Source organism: Mycteria americana, chromosome 1 (genome assembly GCF_035582795.1).
Source record: "Mycteria americana isolate JAX WOST 10 ecotype Jacksonville Zoo and Gardens chromosome 1, USCA_MyAme_1.0, whole genome shotgun sequence".
Taxonomy (NCBI): Eukaryota; Metazoa; Chordata; class Aves; order Ciconiiformes; family Ciconiidae; genus Mycteria; species Mycteria americana.
Window position 1 is genome coordinate 202,845,457 of NC_134365.1, and position 23,312 is coordinate 202,868,768.

Here is a 23,312-nt window from a genome sequence, read left to right on the forward strand (position 1 = left end):
CAGGTTCCCGGTATGTATCATTACTTGGAAGCTCTGTGTAGACCAGGGCGTCCTAAGTTTTCCTGCACAGCAACCTGCAGGTAACTCAATGACACCAACCTGATTCTATAGTCCAGCTGCTGACAGTTCTTACAAAGAAAAAGAAAATGTATTCGCCCTGAACTCCTAATTATTATAAAATCGCATGTCTTTATTTTTTCAGAACTAAGGCCTTTTTTTGCATTTTGCATCACCTTTCAAATTTAGGAATAAAATGCATGCAGTGAGCCACGATGCATTCTTGACTGCAGTATCTCAGCAGTTTATAACGTTCGATCTAAACACACTAAACACTTGAAAAACATTAATGCTGATGATGGAATAGCTCCCTCTTCTGGAATAAAAGTTATTTTCTTGACAACCATCTTTATATTTCCAACATGGATCTACGTGTAAAAATTTCTATTTCAAAACTTAACTTCATTTTCACTGATATGGAAGGTGAATCTTGGGTAGAAAGTGGGAGGAATTTAGGGTAATACTGTGATTTCTGATAAACTTCAGGGAGCATTCATTATTTTCTAATGACACTGAAAACGCATGTCTGTTGTACATCATGCCATATTAAAAACTGACATTATTTAAGAAATAGCTGTAATCTGATTTTGAGAACAAGAATTTAAACTGTTTAAGACAAAACACTCAACACACGCATACTCAACTTCAGTCCTTTAGTACTTAGGGTACTTTAAGCTTCATGTTAAAAGTTTGTAGTTTTACAAAAGTGTGTTTTAGTTAAACACTGTCCTAAACAGGGAGTGATTAAAGCCCCTACTGAAATACTTGACATCTGAATTATAGAGAAGGGGCTACAAGTGATCCTTATTGCTATTTATCAAAAAACTGAAATGTATGTTTAAATGAAGTATTTCAAGTTAAGCACATGATGCATTTTAGGCAGGTATTTCATAATGATGATTCCCATACATAAAATTTAACTTATGGTCAAGTCAGGTGTTCACCTGGAGAGGCCAGAACAAAACCATGATTACAGTTTCTGATTGTATCACTTTTATGTATCATGGGCACATTCTATGGCTATTGCTTGAAAAATAGAAGTGTTAATGAACTAAGTTCTTACGTGCTTACTCACAAAGGGAAAAGAACACTGAAGCTGTTAGTGATCTACTGACTGGTGCTGCATAGTATTTCTTGATTTCACAGGAAGGACAGAGCCACCAAAAAAAAAAGAAAAATTAAACATGTACATCTCCATCTACTTTTGAAATAGTGGTATATCTAAAGTTAATACATACTCACAGACACACAAGAATAGCAGAAATTTAAACAAACTTGCTTAACAAAACAAAGCAACTGAAGCTTTATTTCTCTATATAGAAAGAGGTGTCCCTATATGCATTCTTTTAAGCCAAGGAAAATGAAAAAGCCATGCAGCCCTTGCAAGAAATAAATCCTAAGGTGGTAATATATATACACAGAAAGTTTCCCCTTTAGTAGGTGATTCCTCTCAACAGATGCTTAATGTCATTTAGGAGAGCCAAACTTATGACTACTTTATAGTAGAATATTCTACTACATTTTTTTTCAGCACAATAGCAAAACCATTGCATGAACCACCATATTGCTCACATCAGTTAAACAAGAGCAAGTAACAAAACTTAAGCAGCTAAATGTATATCTGGAAATCAGACTCCTTATGCAAAGTAAGCACAATGAAAGCATATAGAACAAATGAAAGGACTTTTCTTCAGAAAAATTATCTTTCAACTTTCTGCAACTTCACGTCTCATATGGCTTTTGAATGGAGGCATTAAGTTAAAAGAATTTTCCCACCCATAGTCAAGTATTGACTGTATTTAAATACAGCAATGCAAGGACAAACAAAAGTTGAAAATTTATCATACCATATTACTTTACGTAATACAGCATTAAAATCCCTTTTGCTAAGGCTACAAAGGACAGATTTACAGTAATATGAGGTACCGGCATTTATGGTTGGAAAAGTAAAGGAAGAAAAGAATTATACAGCATTGTCATCAGACATTTCTTTTCTCTTTTTCTTTTTTTCCTTTTGTTTTTTTGAGGGGTTTTTGGTTTTGGTTTTGTTTTTTACAAAATACATGTCTTGATGACCACATGCTTTAAGCTTATATTCATTTATTTTTTTTTAATATATATATATATTTTTTCTTTGTAGGGGCAATTGAGAGAGAGTCACAAATAAGGAAAGGACACTAAGGTTTTAATAAGGGCAACAAAAAAATGTTTTCACCAGAATAGATTCACATTACAGTACACCAATATTGACAGCATTCTCTTTTGTCTATTTTTGGTACATAAGATGGAATCTCTCTACATAACCTTATAAGGCTTCAGTAACTAAAAAGTAAAAAACCTATTAGTTTACAATTTATTTAAAAATTCTGAAAGACACAGCAAGTTCTAAACTTTAGTAGTGCTACCCATACACAACCATCCGGTTTAAGAACCCATTAAAAGAGCCTCCTTTCAAGGGAGCTTCCAACAGCAGAGTTGTGCAATATGGATGTCTCTTACTACAAGGGAGGGGGGGAAAGAAATTACACATGGCACATTCTCATTCATATTTTGCAATGTAAAAAGTTACAAACATACCTAATCAAATAAATAATAAAAAAAGAATCTGAAATGTGTTTGTTATGTATCCTAGAACCACTACGCAGAATAATGGAAACTTTCACTCACAGACTATTTACATGGTAATACCCAGGTGAGGGTACACACTGCTACAAAACTCATAAAACAAAGGGTAAACTTGAAATGTTTTCCATAGTAAAGGTCTAGCAGCATGACTATATCTAATGCTGTTTGTTTTCGTGACGGTTTTTGGAAGTTTGTTTTAATCTATGTCTTCATCCAGTTCATAATTGTCTTTATCATAAATATCTTTTACTAAAAGAACCCGTACGAGCATATTTTCCAAAGTGTTGCGGTCCAGTGAAGTGGCAGTGTACCAGATGGGACTCTCCGTGGAGACAGAGCACTCTGGTTGCAGATAGAACACGTCTGTCCTCTGATTCAGATTCTGTGGGCTACGAGGGGGGAAAACATGGGAGGTTAGGAAAACAGCCTCACGGGACAAAACAGTATGTTAGCACTTCTGACATCCTCTGTAAACAAAACTCTAACTGTACTTAGGCAAGTTGCAAAAAGAAGATTCATGTGGAGAAATGCAGTGTTGTTCATAGAAGGAGCTGTGCCGGGTCTGGCCCGAGCCCAGCCAGTCCCACATCCTCAGAGCAGCCAAAAGCAGATGCCTGGGACTGAGCAAGCATATGGGAGACCACAGCCTCTTCCAGCTTTCAAAAATTTGCAGCTCCAGGACTTGCTAAACCAGAAAGTACTTTCTATCTATTTAGGAACCCCTGATGGACAGATTTGCAGAGAGGCCCAACACTGACACCAGTAATTGCTTGCACCGCAGCCTGATGCAGCCATCTCTGAATACAGAGCCAAGGACAGTAGTTCCGAGAGATGCACAGAAATACAACAAGCTAAAATTCCTCCTCCTCCTTTACTTAAGGGGCTGGTCACTGTAAGTCTTAAAATCCTTTAATTTCTGACCTGCTATACTTTGGAGTCCATATATGTGCTTGATCCAGCTCAGACATAGCCTCTAAGCCACTAGAGAAGACCCCTCAAGGAAATTCTAGCATTTTGTCCATTTAGGCAAGTCTCAGAAAATAATTTTCAATTCTGCATGTACAAGTGCTCACTCACGCTCCCTCCTTCATAAATACTGCAGACTTTCAGAGGTTAACTGTGTTTCATGTTTGTGTGGTAAAAATAAGAATTTTTACCAGCTCATCTTCCCAAACTAGTTGATAAAGTTTCAGGTGTTGCTCTTCACCTGCTGGGGTGAATGTTGGCTTGTTCTACTCTCACATAAAACAGATCAAGAGTCAGATAAGAAGCCAAAATATGATAGTTTTAAATATTCTAATAATTTAAATATTTTAACCCCCTTCCTACTTTTTTGACAAGCCAGTATTTTTCTAGGAACAAGCAATGATATAGTGCTCATAGCTGTGAATGATAGGGTCCTGAAATTTCAGCTGCAACTGTCCACTGATCGCCAAGTATATTTCAAACAGCTGGCATTACCTTAAATTTTACAATAGCTTTTAAAGTGTTAAATATTTTATTAAAATTATTTCATCAAAGACACGAGGTATATGTTATTAGAAGTGGAACCAGGAGAAGCAGTCTGCTGCTCTAGTCAGCAATGGTGACCAGGATCTGTAAGACAGCAGGACTTGAAACCACACCATAAATGATGATCCAAATGGGTTTAAGAGCATTCTTTTCCCCAAAGTTGAGATGTTTCTAAAGAAAAAGAAATTACTTGTTCTTTCCCCCCACTGACTGTGTAACTCAGTTCAAAAATCCAGCTTCAACTTTTGACGATAGACCCTCTCCAAACCATGACAGTGGATAGTATGAAGACAAGCCCCTCCCCCCTCCCGAGTTTATGAAAAACAGAGTTTATGAAAACCTGAGTTTATGAAAAACAGGTGCTTGCATTAACACACCACAAGTTACTCTTTACATGTGTCATGATTTAACCCCGGTGTGTTATCAACACTGTTTTCAGCACAAACCCAAAACATAGCCCCATACTAGCTACTGTAAAGAAAATTAACTCTTTCCCAGCCAAAACCAGCACAACATGTTTCTCTCTACAACATCACATACTTGCTCTTCTGCCTACATTGTGCGTAAGCTCTTTCTTCATTTTTAAGAATAAGATGCTCTTTCCTAACACGTTGGGTCTCATACTTCATTTGATTTATTGTGCTGTATATACAATGTGATTTTATTTCTTTGGTATCACTTGCCTATATTTCATTTAGAGTTACATAAAATCTCCATTAAAATCAGTTGGTTGAATGGCTGCTCCAACTAAAGAAAAGTATTTCCCATGAAATCCTGTTTTCAAACACTTCCAAAACACTTAGCTGCTAAATTGGTTTTGGGTTTTTTTTTGGTCTCACCTGCCACGGAAGAGTTGCCTAAGCTTTTCTTTTTAATGTATTAATTTCTGTGTGGATCGGAAGGAAACAAGCTATTTCTAAATGCTGGGTTACTGTCAGTAGTATTTTTTTCTACTATGAAGTATTTTAAACATGCTTTCAAACTAGGTCTCTCAGAAGCACCTACATTTCAAATTCCTGATAACATTAAGCAAATCCATTGTCTCAATCCAATTCTTACTGAAGAGACAGGGACCTCACAAATGAAACCCTCAGTAGCAAAACCTACCAGATCCCTTGCTGGTAATTCTCCGCAGAGATACTTGGTGTTTCCCGGTAAGAAAACTGAATCATACCATCATTCCCAGATGGAGTCCTTGACAATTAACATTGAAGTACTCTGCTGCTCCCACACTTTCTACACATCTTGTCCAGATTTTAATGCCTTCATTTAGCATTTCAGAAGATCTCAATCCATTCCCTTTGCTTGAGTGTATTTCATGTTGCATCAAAACATTTCACTTTTGTACCTGGTCTACGCTAGACCACTTCTATATAACCCCATATCATACCTACCTTTTAGACAGATAGCACTCAAACATTTTCACAGGGCATCTAGCTGGATCAGACGTGTTTTCGATTTGTTCAAATACTGGTTCATCATCTTCATGTTTCCTTTTTCCAGTAGTAATTTTATCTTTAAGAAGAAAATCAACAACATCTACGTTACATTTGAAGTTATTTTACATTTTCAGTAAACACCCCAGAGTGGGCAGCCCACCAAGCACTGCAATGCAGTCACCACAGCTATACATATCTGCAAACTGGAAATGCAACCTACAGCCACAACAAAGTCACAGCATTTAGCATGGAGACCAGCGGGCTCAAAAGGATCATTTAACACAGAGACCCTGTAGTCTCCATGGACCACACACTCCGATTAAAGATCTGGGAGCTGAGAGCTGCTAAACTTTATGCAAAGGCAGACCTCTGGCTCCTGGCAAGGTGCCCAGATGTCCCTCAGAGGAGCACAATGTGGATGCTCCTGCAATACTTATTTTGGAACTGCCATAGTACCTTCACTATCAGCTCTGCACAGGGAAGACACTTGATATCGAAGACAAGCTTTGCTTTCCATTGTTAGAGGATTTTTTTTCCACTGTCTGAAAACAGTGCCAAAAGAAAGTCTTAAGTGCTGCTCCACTGTTTTCAGGCCAAAATATTTAGTGTTAAAGTAGAACAGAGTATTCAGAAGAGCAACCGGTGAATGTGATCCTAGCTGTTTAATCCTCCAAAGGTAATCTTCTTCAACTCGAGAGAATATTGATCCTTCAAAAAAAAGAATATTAGGGAAAATACAACTGATTAGCCCATAAACTGTCCAGGTGCAAAAGAATCAAGTTTCTGTTTACTGTAAAATTTAACAAAATGCTCATGACAGAAGCCTCTAATAAGCATATTTAATTATATGTCCATACCCCCAAAACCACCTCGTAAAGACAGACACTCACTGTTTCAGGAGGAGACAGTCAATGGGAAATATCAGTATAGGCCATTTCACACAGAACACATTTCTGTTTAATTACAACAGCATTGCTTACATGCAGCTCCCTCATGTTATTACATAAAAACAAATGTTCAAGGGGCTAATCTTAATCCCTTAATAAAAAGCGTATTTTTGAGTTCATTTTATTCTGCTCAGGCAAGGCCTCCAAATAGCTATACCTTCTTTCTTATTGCTAATGGATACCTCACTTGGAAAGCACTCCTGGACCATATCAGGGTATAGGGAGGACCCTATACCGAGGCTCTCCAGAGCTATACAGAGAAAAGCCAATCAAGAAGAGAGAGAAAAGGGGATGGTAAGGACAAGCCCTCACTCAAGAGAGGATTGTGAGAAAGATGGAAGAACAGTGGATTCTGCAGTTCAGCACCAGCATCGACCTGCTGGGGAAAATTCCTGTTTTCTCCATGAACTGATGATCCTCCTGAGCAGAAGACCCCCTAGCAGAGAGTCCTCCCAGTCCAGCTGAGAAAGACTAAAATACATAGCTCATTAGCCCTACCCACACATAGCCCAGTGCCTGCCTGCCTGCTTCCCATCTGGGAAAAAAATGGGCAAAAAGTAAATTCAGGTCAGGTGAAAAGTACAGGTTGAAAAGCTGCTGCTTATTCTAACTTTCTCTCCTAAAAATGGATAGCCAATTTAAGACTAACAGGCAGTGGCAAAATCAACTCTTGCAGCATGGATTACCAAGAAACAAGACAATAAGAACAGGTACAGTTTTAACTGAACTCTTAAATGAGACCTTTATGATTTTTAATCAATTACTATTGCAATGCATAAAATGTTTTTATATATCTACATGCTTAAGAATACAGAACTATTAAGAGATGAAAAACATACGTGACCAAAAAGAAAATTACCATCTGGAAGTATGCTTGGTTGCCAACTTCTAAGGATTTTATTTAATTCCTGTTCAAACGTCTGGTAGATTGGATCAATAAATATGTTGTCTTTTCGATTACTTCCATATAAATACTACAGAAAAGAGAGAGACAGACAATATTTACAATTCCAGATTAGAACATATCCTGTGCTATAGGGTTCTTTTTCAGTACAGTGCTTGCACTTTTATATAAAATCAGTATCTAAAGCAATGACACTTTTCCAATATTTAGCAGTTAAAAGTTACCTCCAATATAACCTATGTTGTAAATTTCTAACTGGATATGAATCATAGATTAATTACAACTCTAACATTTTTCTCTAAAATTTCCTGTGTGCAACATTGTATCAGTGAATGGGGAGTAATTTAAAACAAACAAAAACTAATTTATCTTTTCCTCCACCTAGATCTTAAAAGAAAAAAAACCATTTAGCAAGAACCTGCCATTTTAAATGTGAACTCTGGATGCTGACAAAAGCATCTTCAACACAGAAATGGGAGCAAAAAAACCCCCATATATTCATGGTAATGATATGCAACAGTGCAAGAAAAATGACAGGATGGTGCAAGGCGCCTGCCTATTCTGCAATCTAATTATCTTAACCTTCTTGACCTTACAGACAGAAACTCTTTTGAACCTTTACCAAGAATTAATGGCTGAGGGCTATACTAGTATTTGACATTATCGTCTCTGGAGACATTTCTAAGAAACGGAGGATTGGCTTCTTAAATTTTCCACTTCAGTGTTATCTTTGCGTGAACAAGCCTGTTGTTAGTGAATACAATAAAAGTGACAGACACACACAAAAAAAAATGTACTCACTTCTGGAAATGGTCTCTATTTCTGTACACATACTTGAAATAACATTAAACACAGCACTCGTTTATATTGGCTGGTTCAGCACATCTTGACTTCCTTATCTTTGCACTTAGTTTTATAATAAGGAAAAATGAATGAATACACTTCCTAGAAGTCTCCAACACAACATCTTCATTTAGATAACTATTTTATACGATACGTTTAACTAATTCTTCAAAGCACAATATTCCCCAAAATGTGCTTGTTTCTACATACCAGTTTGGATTTTATAAAGCAGTTCTAAACCAGACAATACAGCTTACTCTAAGCTTCGTGGGGTTTGCCCCTCTGTTCCCTGGCATGTTTTTCCTCCGTGAATTTTATTTTTCTCTGGTTTGCATTAAACACTCACACGAACGCTGGCAGTGAAACTGAAATTGAACTGAAAACTGGTTCAAAACCAATTCCCACACAAGCCTGTGAGAACTCAACTAAAAATATTTCTGTTTCCTGGTTCAGAGTAAGTGTTTGGCTGAACGCTGACATTCCCAGTAGAAACCTGCAAAGCACCCCGGACCCATTAGCGCCGCAGGGTCTACGGAAGAATGACGTCATGTTGCAGTCTCCCCTGCTACACAACACCCAAGCGTACCCGCAGACCTCCATTTCCACACCACAACGCCGTGCACTGCTACTCTACAAACCAGGCAGGATCAGCATAAGCAGTTTCCACCTGAGATAAGCTCTACCCAAACTGCAGAGAACGGGAAGGAACCCGACATACCTCTGAGTCCCACAGTGGAGAACAGGCTGAATCACTGCCCACAGCACCTTCAGACAAACATCTGCCAAGCTCCATCGGCCTGAATTTTGCCCAAACGACCCCATTATTACACGTGCAAAAAAAACAAACAAAAAATCCCCAATCTGTACTGGGACAAAGAACGAAGGCCACGATGCAGCAGGGGAGCAAGGCAGGCTAACACCTTCTTCTAGGTGAACCCTTTCCACTAGCTGCCTGCCTGACCATGCAACAACCTTTACTTTTAAGTGTGATATTTTTCAGGATCAGTACTTCAGAGTTATCAAAACCATTATTGAACCATTTCTGGCTGGAAGCAGAACAATTTCAGCTGCAAATGAACCTGAACTGAGAAAATGTACCGGTTTGACTCTGGGACTAGTTGGCTGGAACAGAGTTTCCAAGTCCCTTCTTTAAGAAAAACAGTTATTTTACAAAGTCAAAAAAACAACTTGAGACTTGAAGACCCCTGAGCACTTCCCCTGTGCTCAAACCATATTACACTCAGGAGGAAAAGCTCCAACTTGAGCCCATACATAGCCACAGTGAGTGCAGTAATTCTGCAGTAATTCTGGTGGAGGGGGAAAGTGCTTTTTTTCTAACCTGCAGCTTCCACATTCTCTTCCTTTGGAGAGAAACTTCCTCTAAGTTAGCAAAATATTGGTGATCTTTGGCACAACTTTATCCTTAAATGGCATCATTTAACCTCCTCTGAGCCCCTTCTGAGTTAAACAGAGCCAATATCCTTTATGCAGTAGCAGACAATTTACTCTCTTTCAGGAGTACCCGCGTCACGGTTGTCAGATGGAAAGAAGGACTAAGAAAATACTAGAAGCCAATGGAGTTCTGTTGCACGTTGCGACAACTACATTGCATTTAGTGTACCACTAACTTGTTTAAACCCGTTTCTTCAGAAGAGTAACACATACCCATATACATATAATTTGCCGTTAGCACACAGATGTTGGCTGCAGCCCTTGACAGCTCACACACTTACATGTTTCTGTCCCTCACTTGCTGTCTGCCTTTGAAATGCAAACTCTTCAGAACAAGGCACATCTTCCTACCAGTCTGAATAGCAGTGGCACAACTGGGTCAATGAAATGGGGCTGTTAACATCACCTGAATTAAATATTGGACACTAAGTATAAGCAATAATTACAGTAACATGACCACAAGTTGTTCCTCTAATGTTCCAGCATTGTGTATGCGTATTAGGGCTTATGATAAGTGTGTTGTGCCACACAAATTTTGGTTCTGATGAGCTAAAAAGAAAAAACGTTTTACACGTAACTGGCTTTCACAGTAGACAAGATGACAATGTCACAGGCACAAAGAGAAAGGTGAGAGCAGATATTAGTTGAGTTCCATTTCATAAACAAATAGCTCTATGTATTGTTTATCAGCTTAATATGAGTATTTTCAATTCAACAGAAAGAGAGAGAGAGACAGGAGATCATGCAAGTGCAGTGGCAGAAAGCTAGCTGAATTTGAAACATGCTTTGTAGCAATATTAACTAAAGTGCCAAACAATGAATGCTCGCTTCTCAAATTTCAACCGTGAGGGAAAGATATCAACTAACTCCTTAATTTTGCATACTCTCAACACAGAACAATTAGTGGAGTACTATTTATTTCAAGATTTTGATTACAAGATTTGTTATTTGATTCAAGTCCACCTTAAGTATAAAAAAAGTTTAAGCAGGATTGCAAAGCCCGTGAACAGCCTGCTTTCCACATCATATGCATTTTTTATTGCCTTTTAACTTGAATGAAATTTTCTGTGTTCTCAGCTCTGAACATGGCTTATTTTATCTATGATTTGCCTTATGTACCAAAAATTAAGACATCCTCTGTTTAAAAGATAAGCTGTGGAATAGCTTTTCTAATTATCTAGTGACATGTTATTGCCTTCACATACGATACATCCAAACAGGCTCCCTTTTGCTTTGATATACAATGAATTGCAATTTGAGGGCAGGGGCGCATGTGTGTGTAAGACAGTAAATATAGCAGAGTTGCCTGCACTCTACAAAAAAGCCTGACCACGCACAGTCTGCAATATTCAGTAAATTAGACTCTCCCAAAAAGACACTTCAAATAGCTTGTTTCTACTATACGCTAAGTAACTGAATTAGTAAAACCTTTACAAATTATTCCTTGTTTCATTCTGCTTTTACATTAAGCCATCTTTAGCAAATAAAATGAAGCACAGCATTTGGAAAAATTATGTCATTTTAGACTGCAAATTCCTTGCTTTAACCCAGCAAGAAGCTTAAAATTATTACAATATACCAGTTCACATTTGAGTTTTCAGAATGGGTCTGCAAACTCTTTTTCTATACAGACAGCTTTCTACAGTGTGATTTACACAGCAGCCTCTCTGTGTTCCAGATCATAGCCATTATATTAAGAATAGCTCCTAGCCAATAAATCCACATTATCTCCATTCTTCCACTGAAATGGGTTAGAGTCAAATCAGCAGCTCTGCTTCCCATCTCTACAGCCTCTACTAACCTCCTGAATCCCAAGACACAGATAATAGATGCTGTCAGGTGCATAGTTCTCTCCATTTGGCCTTCGAATTTCATTGACAAAATGTGTCAACCCATAGTTTAACTCAGCTGAAGTATGTGATAATAGATCTTCCTTTAATTTCACAGACTTTGCTGTAAAATAAAGAAAAAAATGCTACATTATACAACAGTATTATTACACGGTGGGGGTGGGATGGGGTGTTTTTGGACCGCAGAGCAGGAAACTGGCTTGATGTGCTCTCCGCTAACCAAAGAATGAGTCTAAATGTATTAAGTAGTTCAAATGTTAGGTCTGTATTAAAATAAACAAGGCTACCAGAGTAAAGTCTAATTAACCCAATGCAGTATCACCCACTGATGAATATACTATCATGCACAGCTGAGGATGACACCGAAGTGGCCCAAGATGCTGAAGTGAACACAGTGCTGCAGAGGGAGACCTTCAGCGGAAACGGCAGTTTCCAAAGATCCAACAGCATAACGCAAGGGCGCCAAGACGCACGTGGGAGCTGAAGAACAGCAATCCCCCTTTTCCCTCACAGTACAAATGTACACGCAGAGGAGTGTTGCAGAAAGATCAGCAAGGCTCCACGGGAGCGAAGGCCACCTCGTGTCAGAGCTCCACAGCCAGGTAATGCCAGCCTCAGATGAAGATCTCTTTCCAGGACAAAGAGTAGGATGACCCTCCCTTGCAATTTAGAAGTCCAGAAAAGTTGTGAACTCCAAGGTGAGTTAGAATATGATGAAAAACAGGATGCAAACAAAAAATCAAAATGGTCACGGAAAGTCAGAAGAGCCAGGAAGGTGCTGTCCTGGCTTGCACGAGAAGTGTGAGACCCAGCATTTTGAACCAAGTAGGGAAAACTAGGAAAAAAAAAGAGTTTGGCAACTCTGTGGTAAAATATTCCCAGTCATTGTGGGAACATTAGGGACATGTGAAAACTTCTATTAAAAACTCCAGCTGAAAATCAGATGAGTACAGCAATTCTCCCTACCAAATAAGAATCTGGGTGCCAGTTTTTTGGAAATACTTACTTGATTTCAGTTCCTCTAATTCTGGAAGCTCTTCATCTAAATGCCGAGACTTTACCCAATGTTTCCATGCATTTACACCATATGCGTATTTGAATGGAAAACTACACTCTGAGTTTTCAGAGCTGTCATCGTGAGACTGGTATTCTGACACCGCTTTCCTCTTCACCCCCTGCCATTGAAACACAGTGGTTAACACCGCCGACAGCCACTGACAGCAATAACACAGCAGCTGGGCAGAATAAGCAAGCTGCAGGCCAAATTACAAACTGAATGTTCAGTGTAAAGAAACACACGCTTCATTCAGGAGGTAGTTTCTGTGTTGAACATACTTCTAAGGATGGTATTTACTTAAGCTGACAGACGTTTCTAATTCGCCTTTCAAACTCGTTCCTAACACAGACAGAAAAACTTTTGATAACGGAGTTGATGTATTGGTTATATCTTATTACGCAACAAACACATTATGCACCAAATAATTCAGTGTATTTATAGGATTTCATTGTGTTAATGCGCAGGAAGTTAAAGATGCTACAAATCCATGTCAGAAGGTCAACTTTTAGGCTCAACTGAACCCATCAATGGAAAAGCCAGCATTGGTCCCAAATTAAAGCATGTCCAGCACTGGATATGTGGATAATGTCCAGCGGATAATACCAAAAGTTTAGACTCCAAATTTAAAACTAGAAAGACACATTTATTCTTAGAAAGTTTTATTAGAAGTTGGCTGTTTTTTTTAAAGCGGTATCTACAGTTATTGCAACAAAACCATTTCAGCTTTGTGCCAGGCACCAGAAACTCTATTTCCTGTTAGTTTCCTTCTAAATAAAAGAATATGGCTAATTTATTTGCAGTCTCTATTTTTGACTGAAAATAAAATCTGGGGAAATTACAAGCAAATAAAAATGGGGTTTTAAACTATTTTATATAGGAGATGCTATAGCTCCCATTATAAGCCATGGTAATGCCAACATTCTTTCATTTTACTATCAAATTAAACCAAGACAGCTTTGTTCAAAGTAGAAGGTAGAAAAACATTACTAAGAGTACAGTAAGTATATACACACTAGCATATTACATCAACCATTCTACCAATGTGAAGCAAAAATGGGATCAGAATTTAGAAATCACACTCTTATTAAATCCAACAGTTAACTGAGACATAGGACTGAAATAATTTTATTATTTGAAATATATCAATTTACATCATAAAGATAGGATATTAGGTACAAATAGGCAGTAACACATTTTACAGCAGTATAAGAACTGGAAAAAAAAAAAAAGGGCATATTTCTGCCCACTTAAAATTTTGTGCTTTTCTGATTTTTTTAATAGCATTATAAAATTACCTTCTTTTTGGACCGAGGCTTTGGCTGTTCCTCATATTCTTCCCCAAAAACAGGAGGTAACAAAAACTCATTTTCTGTATCAAGCTCCTCAGTTGCTGAAAATACATTAACAGAAACTTATTTCTAAACATCTTTTGAATAATATCGGTTTGAAAAAAACAACTAATTGTATTAGTGTGCATTAACATAAGGGGTCCACAAAAGCACACACATAAACATTATCAAAGACTGGATTGCGGTAAGAGGAAATAAACCTGTTCTTATTTTGAAAGTAAGGCAAAGCTATCAAAATGTTTATTTCTAAATAATTTGTAAAGGACACAATGCTCAACATTTTCAAGCACTATCTCATGTCACTAAGGCAGCATTTCTTACTATGGACCCTTACATAATTTTTCCTGCCTAGGCAGTCTTTGGTATTAAGAAGTTTAAGTTATGGTGAGAATGAGCAGCTATGAGTGGAAAAAATACAAATTAACTTACTACATGCACTCTTGTTCATGTATTTCCATCATTTCTATTCATGTTTTGTATTTTATATAGCACATTATACTTGGTTAAAAACATTAAGAATGAGAATGTAAACTCTTTCAGAGAAACTAGTTTTAGTCTACATTTATAAAAGTGTTGGAGGTCTAGCTCATGATGGATATTACAGTAATTTCAGTAAACAGATATATGGTAATATGTCAAAATACTATTTACTTAACATTTCAGGGGTAGGATGAAGGACTATTTTCAGGCAACACAGTGGAATGAGACAAAATATGAATGGATTTAATGCTGCAAGTTCCAACTTTATTTACTTTACTGAAGACGGTTCATCCCTTACTTAGCCATCAAACAATGTCTTCATTCAAAACTGAATGCTCTTCTGATAGTCTGATTTCACCACCTTACTACTCAAGACACCATTCAAACTGGTCCAGATGAAATAGCAGTCACATGCAAAGATTTAAGAACTCTGCCCCTTCTCCTGCTACCACAAAGAATCTTATCTCAGAAGCACTTCAGTGTAATCAGTATCTATTACAAACTGCTATTATTTACTATTCCGCTTTGATTATTTTTTTCCTTTCATGGTTTTTCTTTCTCATGTACCAAGCCTCACTTACGAAAAGGCTTAAAAATCTAATATGCATCTGGCTAATAAACTGCCTAAGACTAAGGTCAGACTAACCCTTAGACTGGATCTTTAAATTAGACATACAGCAAACGGAGAAACCCAGTCCAGGGATCTAGTGTGGATATCTATGGCACAAGGCAAAAGGAGACTTTCAAGATCAGATACAGAAGCTATCCAGGGGAGGTATGAGAGTTGTATGTCCAAGAGAAGCTATGTCAAGGGAGACACTAGCTACAGCCAGGAGCTTTCTTGGATCTTGGATTGATTAGGACATGGTATAAGGAAACAGACACTGTTGCCTGCATTCTGTAGAGTGGTCAAAATTTTAATACATAAAACGAAGACCTTCTTTCAAGAAAGGTCTCAAAGTAGTGTTTTCCCTGCTAATTCAAATAACGCTACCTTTTTCAAATACAGGTATGGACATAAACAAGATACTACAAGGTAACGCAAGCGATGTGCAGCATACCAGCTTGCAATTTTCTAACAAACTTGATTGCGAAATTTGCCCTTTTGTCATTTCTGCTCTAAGCCACCGTTTCCCATAGAAATACCTGGTGATTGAAGAATGCATTCATTAGTGTTTTTCATGACACATGCCATCTGCGTCTTTAAGCCTTCAACATAGCTTTCCTATATCCATGTCCAAAACAAGTGATGCAGCCAAGTTCATTTGTGAAAGGTTAATTCCCCCTTTTCTTTGCGTTTCAAATATTGTATTTAGAAAGATGGAGGAACTAATTCAGAAGTCCCCAGTCTTGCAAAGACATGGCAAAGTTTTACCTAACAGTCAGTGAACTGGATCTTGCAGTCAAATAAAGCTCCTCTGAAAGGATGATGAAACAAAGCACAATGGTTGCCCACAATGTTTATTTCACAATACTTATTAAAATGACAGAAAAAATACCTCTTGGAAAGTCTATTTCAATATCAAGGTCTGGTTCATATGGAACATCAGGCAAGCTTGTCCGTGCCTCTGTTTCTGAGTTTAGTAGATTTGACTCAACTATCACACCTGTTAAAAAAAAAAAAAAAAAAAAAAGGAAAAACTCTCATTATTTTAACCAACACATGGATTAGTCAAAACAAGACAGATTTAGAACATTAGAAGCTGAGTGGTTCTAAAGCTGCTTGTTCTGCTCATCACCTTCCCAGGTTTTGTTGTTCTTGGGATCTCAGATTTACTTCTCCAATCTGATTTCCTTCAAACAGAAAAGATGCTTACTAGCCCATCTGTCCTTCTTCAATAAGATGAGTCAGCAAAGCATGTGTACAGAAAATCAAATACTGGTGAATCTGGATCATATCAACCACAGAACTCAAAACAAGCTTGATAAACCTAACTATCTATTTTTCTACATGATTCTGCCTGCAACAGAACAGACTTTCAAGTCTGTGAAAGAGATCCTACAAAAGCAAACAAGGCAGGCAGGCAGAGAGAAAAAAAAAGCCTGACCTCTTTCAAACTTCTGGCAAAGAGAGATTTCTCCAAATTCATTCTCTGCAAACTAGCAAGCTCTGATCCCATACATCTATTCATTCAGCTAGCTGTACTTAGCAAAAGAGAGCAAGGAACTGCAAATTACAACCTTGCAGCACTACCAGAAATGTCCAGCTTTAGTGGGGGAATGGCAACAGTTTGGAAAACAAGTGTCCTGGGACTGCAGCACCATTGGCCTCCTATATACCAGGCCCAAAGCGTAAGTTCATGTCATTTATCAACATCCTTTGAGACACCTGTTGAAAAAGCTTGAAAAAACCCCAAAATTTCACCTGAGTTATGGAAAAACCTTAAAATCTAGTTTTTAGAAGAGAAGGCAAATTCTCCTGGGAAGATACAGAAGAGACTTGAGGATTTTGGCAGGCAGAGCCAGGAAAGAGGGGCAAAGAGGTATGTGCACTGTGGAAATATCATTACAGGATATGCGGGATTTTTTGATCTTCAGCTGTAAAGTTGTCCCAGGCAGTTCTCTCCTTTTAGGTGAGCTGGTGGGATGACAAGCCATTTCAGCGTCACAACCCCAATGATCTATCAGCTGACGCATTACTATCTTCAAAGAGATGATACTTGCAGGTCAGGATCAATCAAGAACAAAAGCATCATTATGTCACCTGGTTTTGTTGACCACAGTTCCATTTGCGAAACGTACGTTCCTCTTAGCTTTAACAGTCCCTGCTTCCCCACACCCAACAGAAAGTGTGCCTAGTAACATGTTACTACAAAGAGATCAGACCCCTGTCATATCCCACCTTCTTCAAAGAAAGTTGTGTTCACACCTTTAAGACACAGCTACGGACATCACTTTCCCTAAACGTTTGACTTGAGTTTTTCTGGAAGGAAGAATGGATTGGTTTTGGCTTATTTTGAGTTATGCCGAGAAGAAAACAAGTGCGTGCAATCCTGGATGACTGCCTGCCATCAGCCAGGGAGCTGGTGCAAGCAAAGGGAATGCCTGTGTTTTTAAAGACAAAGGTCTGGTACAGCACACTGAAGTCACACAACAGACTTCAGAAAGTTTTCTGTATTTCAAATGTGCTAAAATGATCTTTAAAAAATATTTAAATAATTAAGATTTCAACTTAATGTAAGAACTCAATAAATAACACTGTTGTACTCAAAGAATCTTTCCCTAAAATAAAAAAACCTCAACCCTTCTCTCGATTCACACACACCCACAGATACACCCCAGCACTCCAAAGAGTCAAAAACTTGGCAGGAAACTCACTGGCCACATCAGAAGCTTCAGCTTTTCCATCGTGTTCAGGTACCATCCCTGACAAGTTCAGTAGCTCAGTTTCCAGAGAATTTGAGGGCACTTTTCCCCTCAGCTCTTCTATTGCTGCAAGGATTTTCTCACTGCTATCCAGAGTAGTGGGCAAGAAAACTGGAACTGGCACCTATGCAGAAAGGGAGGAAGAGATAATTAGAAAAGAAAAAATGCTGCAACAAAGCATGAACAGCAGTCAAGACAGAAACAAACTCTACACCCCTCTTCTAAAAGACAGAGTTAATACAGATTAGAAACATATCACTTCAGTGTGGGCTAACAAAAAATGTTGACGGGTTAAAAAATTCAATATAAATGATTGAGAATGAAGGGGAAAGCAGGAAAGGATACAGAAAAAAATTAAATATGACAAAATATAGTGGGTTAAAGTAAGAACAGAAGGCACTCTGGAGCTTCAAACCCGTCTAACTATAACTTCAGACTAACAGTTTGGACAAATCAGCATCCTGTTTTAGTGGCTTGCTTGTGAAACACAGAATTTTAGGAATGCAGGGGTTTTTTTCCACCATTTGGATGAGATTTGGTACATCAGGGATAACAAATATAACTTCTTTTGCTGGCACAAGGTTCGTTTTTTTTGCTTTTCTTCCTTCTGTTTATCCCACTATGCCATCCCTCCCCAACACAATCTTTCAGTTTCCCCATTACCAGAACAAATCTTGCTGTTTAATGCTTATTCAGCAAACTCAAAGGTATCACTCAGAATTGTTCCTAAAAAGTTCAGCAGCACAAGATTTTCACACTGAAAGCAGGCAGACAGATCCTAAAGAACAATCAGGAAATTAAGTACCGCTGTCAGATTTCTAATGCTTTTTCAATAAATAGTGCTGCAGCATCCTGCAATCCTTTAGATGGACCAGAATGAGAACAGTCAACAATACAAAGTGGTCCCAAACATGCATGTGAATGGATGCCAATTCAAAAATGAAGCTGAAGTCTCACTTACAGGAACAGGAACCGTTGTAGGAACAGGAACATTTTGACTATACATGTTCATAGGCACCGGAACATAGACGGGTACAGGAATAGGCACTGGGACATACTCTTTTTTCCAATCATCTTCTATTAAAAGAAAAAAGAAAAAGGCAAACACTGCCAGGTACTTAAATATATTTTACACCTGCAGTTTAGGGAAAAAAAATCAGAATATTTGCAGTACGTCCAAGACAGTAACAGTTAAAAAAATCTGCAATGAAGAAATGAGTAGTTCCAGTACAGTTCAAGAGTTACCTGTCTGACAAGATTTTGTCTGCATATGAGGTTTACAGTATGTGGCTTTCGTCATTGTCAAAGGCTTGCAAAGAACCGCCTTGTTCTTCATTTCTCTGTTAGGTGTTGGAGAAGGTGGTGGTGCTGAGCCCTACAGACAAGCAAATAAAAGAGAACGTGCTGTTACACAACACGGATTTCAACACAAAGTTCTTGATTTAATGTATCAGTTGATACTTTTTATATATGAGATACTGAAGAGGAAGCTCACAACAGCACCAACTATTATTCTTTAATTGCAAGCTATTCTACATTTCTAGTAATGAGCTGCCACTGCCAGGAATGTAACATAGTTGTGTTTTGCTCAGTCAGGGCTAGCGCTTTGATTAACAACTTCTGGCTCATTTTCCTTTCCTTTTTTTTTTCTTTTTTAATTTAAGATACTCTTAAGATATTCTTTTTACATTCTTGTTTAAATGAAAGTGCAATTTCAGCTATTTTATAACTTAAAAATAAAAGTTTAGCTGTAAAAAGAATTCACTGTAAGTAGCATAACAAACTGCTGGCTCAAGGTCTAACCTTCTTGAACTATGCTATAATCCAAAGGCCGCAATTTTTTTAAAAAATGTATTTCTAAATAAAATATCTCTAAACAATTTTTTAATACCTAAAGTATTAACTTCGAGCTCCCCCTGCTGGCTCTACAATAGTGACAACAAATACTTGGGAACGTCACATGCATCCTGCATCACATGCATCCTCAAACCGCGTCCTTACAGTCAACAGGTAAAAAACCCTCTTGTTCCAGACATGGTTTTCATCCCCTAGCACCCGTTTTAGAACCTGATTTAAGAAACAGACTGTCACTTTTATTTGGTCGTATGTAGTAAGACTAGCTCCATATATCCTTTCAAATATGGAAAGAAAGTCAAGTCATATGAACAGCAGGGAACTTTAACAGGCGTACACTTTCTAAAATATATAAAAAAATATTGTATCACACATAGCTTTTATATGATCTTTAAAAAATTATGGAGTGAATTAACATCATTAAACATAAAATACTAGATGTTTTTAACATGACAGTTTAGCTTGCCTGATGTCTCTAGTTACCTAAGCAACCTTATTTTCTGTGTTTTTCATTAATATATTTTATAATGCCATCAAAATACTTTCACTTAAATCTAAGATTTACCTTACAGAAGCCTATTTGTATTAAAAAGGTGAGTCAATTTTTTAATGGAAAAATAGGCAGTTCTGAGATCTTCCATGTGACAAACAAATCAAAACAAAATTAGGTTTCAAACAAAATACACTAAGCTAACTGAAAAAAATATTATTAATAATACTTTTGACAAGCTGACAAAAACTGAAATGTAAAGTGAAGGCTGCTGTTCCACTGATGATCCCCACCCTCCCAGACAGTGATCCTGCAAAAGGCTACGCTTCTCTACTCTGTCACCTGCAGCAAAGTCAGTGAGACCTTCACCACCAATTATTCTACTCTTGGGAACTATAATTTAAGATCCGAAGCTTTATTTTCAGCCTTTCAAAGCTGAAATACAACCTTAATATTCTAATCAACCAGTGAAATTCTCTTCCCTTTCTACACTTAATAAATACACCTGATCAGTCTAAACATGTGAACAAGATACTCATAGTTTGTGGATTAACTTTTAAGCAATACTTTTGTCCACTATAGATGTAAAATACATGGCTGATGATTTGGTTTCCAGAAGACACTGAAAAGACAAAATATGAATATTTAAAAATTTAATTTCGACTGCTGATATGAAAAAACTCCGTAACTTTAGCTTAGTATCATTCAAAGATACTAATTCTTTGGTTTTTAATAGCATCCCTTTAAGCCACCAGGGTCTCACATTTTAAATACATCAAATTATGTTATATATATGTTAAATATATGTACTTACTGTTATTTTTGTTCGGGGAGTTTGACAGCCCTGATCTAAAAGTGTAAGAAAACATTTTTAGAAACTTTTTTGCCTTTTTCAGAATCAAAGCAAATTTCAGTAAGCAACTCAGACATCTATCATCAGGATAACATTAAATTAACAGCACTGATTAGTACTGTATCACAGGTGAGAACTGCACACAAGACTTCTCATTCATAGGCACCTCACTACTCCGGCATTGAACCTTACACAAAGGCAAACGCTAAATCAATGCTCCATCCAGATATGAATATAGCCTCTTTCAGAAAAGTAAATACCAAAATGTTCAAATATGAAAATGGCTATACAAAGAAGTTGTGTTGCTATAATTACATTAATTAAAAAGCTGATTTATTTGAACTTTGCCTGACTTGCCATTTAAACCACGTAAACATGCATTCAGCCCCCATCAGCAGATTTACACAGTACCTATTGCCAACAGGGGAGAAAAAAAAAAAAAAGGCAATGTATTCCTCTTATCTAGATACTTTCATTCCATTCTCATTTAGTTTCCATTTCATTTATTTCCTTTTAAATCCATTTAATTTCTTTTTTCATTCCTAGTACATTTATCTGCTCTCTGTGACCAAAACACATTTTGAAAAGAAGCACTTCCACAGAGCAAGTAATGACAAACTGGAGCACAACGAAAGAGGAAAACATTTTCTGTCCCCATGACGATACAACACTAAAATTATGCTTAATCTAAAAAGATTTGTTTTTAAAAAAGTGATTACAAAGCTGTTTGATTACCTGACAATGTTTCAGCTCTCGAAAAGGCAATAAAATAAAGAGCCAAGATAAAAAATAGCAAGCAGCTCAATGATGCCTCTGATGATAAAATAAAAATGGGTACTCTCTAACACAGTTTATTACAACAAATAAATAATTCATGCAGCTTTAAATTTTTCATTTAAAGGAAGCATCTCGTTTGCCATTTAGCAGCCATAAAGCAGCACATACCATAGTGTAAGTTCTCAGGTCCTTTTTGGGTTGCCAGATTTGGTTCGTTTTGTTGACAGTAGAAACGGAGCAAACAGTGCTGATCACAAAAGTGTTTCATTTCGCCACGCCACTGCACTTTCTCTTTGAGAGTTCCTTGAGACTTACAACAGTCACATCGTGCAGCCTTAATGCAAAGGAAGATTTTGACATTTTTAAACAAGCCTTGGAAAAAAATTATTTCTACATTTTAAAAGGTTACGTTTTCTAAGAGTACTGAAGAATCATTACCGCTACACAGTTAAGTCTCGCTCACGTAGGCTGTATGATAGTTATGCTGCCTTCTAATCTGTGTATACAGGCACATCTGTCAATTTATTTTCAATTGTTTGCTGGGGGTTAACACCCAGAATGAATCTGCTTTGTTTCACTAAGTCTTTAAAAATTGCTCACTTCTAGACAGTCAGCAAAAAATGAATTTTATGCATCAATTTTAATTAATTCCATTGAAGCATTCTGCAAAACAAGAGCAGAAAGTGACTGAGACTCCTTAATGACTCTCTTGAACCAAGGACAAGTAGAGTTGTTTTCTTCCCCCCAAAGTTTGGCCGTTTTTTTGTTTTAAGTCACAAACAGAATCACTTCTCTAGGTATCAAACCAGAGCCCTTTAGTGTAAATAACTTTTATAGTTTCATTACTTTGGTAGTTTGACAACAATTTTAGGTTCCAATTATTTAGTTCATCAAAGTTTCTCTATGATTTATAAACAACAATAGCTCTCAAACTAAAGAGGTTTCCACAAAATCCAGTTAGCACGTAACTTGAAACTCAAAACTTTGTTCTTCTGTATCCCTAAACATTTAAGTAACAGATCTTTCACCAGTCTATGTGATAATTTCATGAGGCATCACTAAGATAGACATTGTTTTTCTTCAAAATAGATTCCACTGAATTTAATCAGCCATGCTATAAATTATTATCTGAACAGTGGTAACCCCAGTTTAAGATCTTCAAGTAAGCAAAGAATTGTTTGCACTACTGCTCCCCTTGATAGTGCTTGCGACCTCCATTCTAAAGCAGTCCTTAAAAAACTAAAAGCTTTATGGATGCTCAGGAATCCAAAATAAGTCAACCTAATAATATAGCAAGGAGAAGAAGAGGGAAGTTATGATAATATGCAACATAAAACATTAATACGTAAAACCATACACAACATTGCAGTTATGCATAAGGCTCTGATGGCTAAAAAAAAAAAAAAGTCCAACTGTAGTTCTCGCAACTCCAAAAAACTATGAACAGGCCAATGAGT

The 23,312-nt window shown here is 37.3% G+C and overlaps 1 protein-coding gene across 9 annotated transcripts in view; it reads right to left on the bottom strand.

Annotated features, from left to right (window-relative positions):
* Nucleotides 1–1,381: 1,381 nt before the first annotated feature.
* The window catches only part of ZMYM2 (zinc finger MYM-type containing 2), a 95,344-nt gene continuing 73,413 nt past the window's right edge, over nt 1,382–23,312 (bottom strand). For 8 of the 9 annotated variants that reach the window (XM_075490949.1, XM_075490947.1, XM_075490950.1 and 5 more), the window contains 13 exons: nt 22,024–22,189; nt 21,040–21,074; nt 19,127–19,256; nt 18,843–18,958; nt 17,834–18,005; nt 16,015–16,122; nt 13,982–14,076; nt 12,636–12,804; nt 11,581–11,732; nt 7,440–7,554; nt 6,090–6,341; nt 5,589–5,709; nt 1,382–3,071 (listed from right to left, as the gene is read on the bottom strand). In XM_075490949.1, coding sequence (XP_075347064.1) covers nt 2,879–3,071; nt 5,589–5,709; nt 6,090–6,341; nt 7,440–7,554; nt 11,581–11,732; nt 12,636–12,804; nt 13,982–14,076; nt 16,015–16,122; nt 17,834–18,005; nt 18,843–18,958; nt 19,127–19,256; nt 21,040–21,074; nt 22,024–22,189 — 1,824 coding nt within the window. In that variant the 3' untranslated portion in view covers nt 1,382–2,878. The remainder of the gene's footprint in view (nt 3,072–5,588; nt 5,710–6,089; nt 6,342–7,439; nt 7,555–11,580; nt 11,733–12,635; nt 12,805–13,981; nt 14,077–16,014; nt 16,123–17,833; nt 18,006–18,842; nt 18,959–19,126; nt 19,257–21,039; nt 21,075–22,023; nt 22,190–23,312) is intronic. The other variant, XM_075490944.1, reaches the window with a different exon arrangement.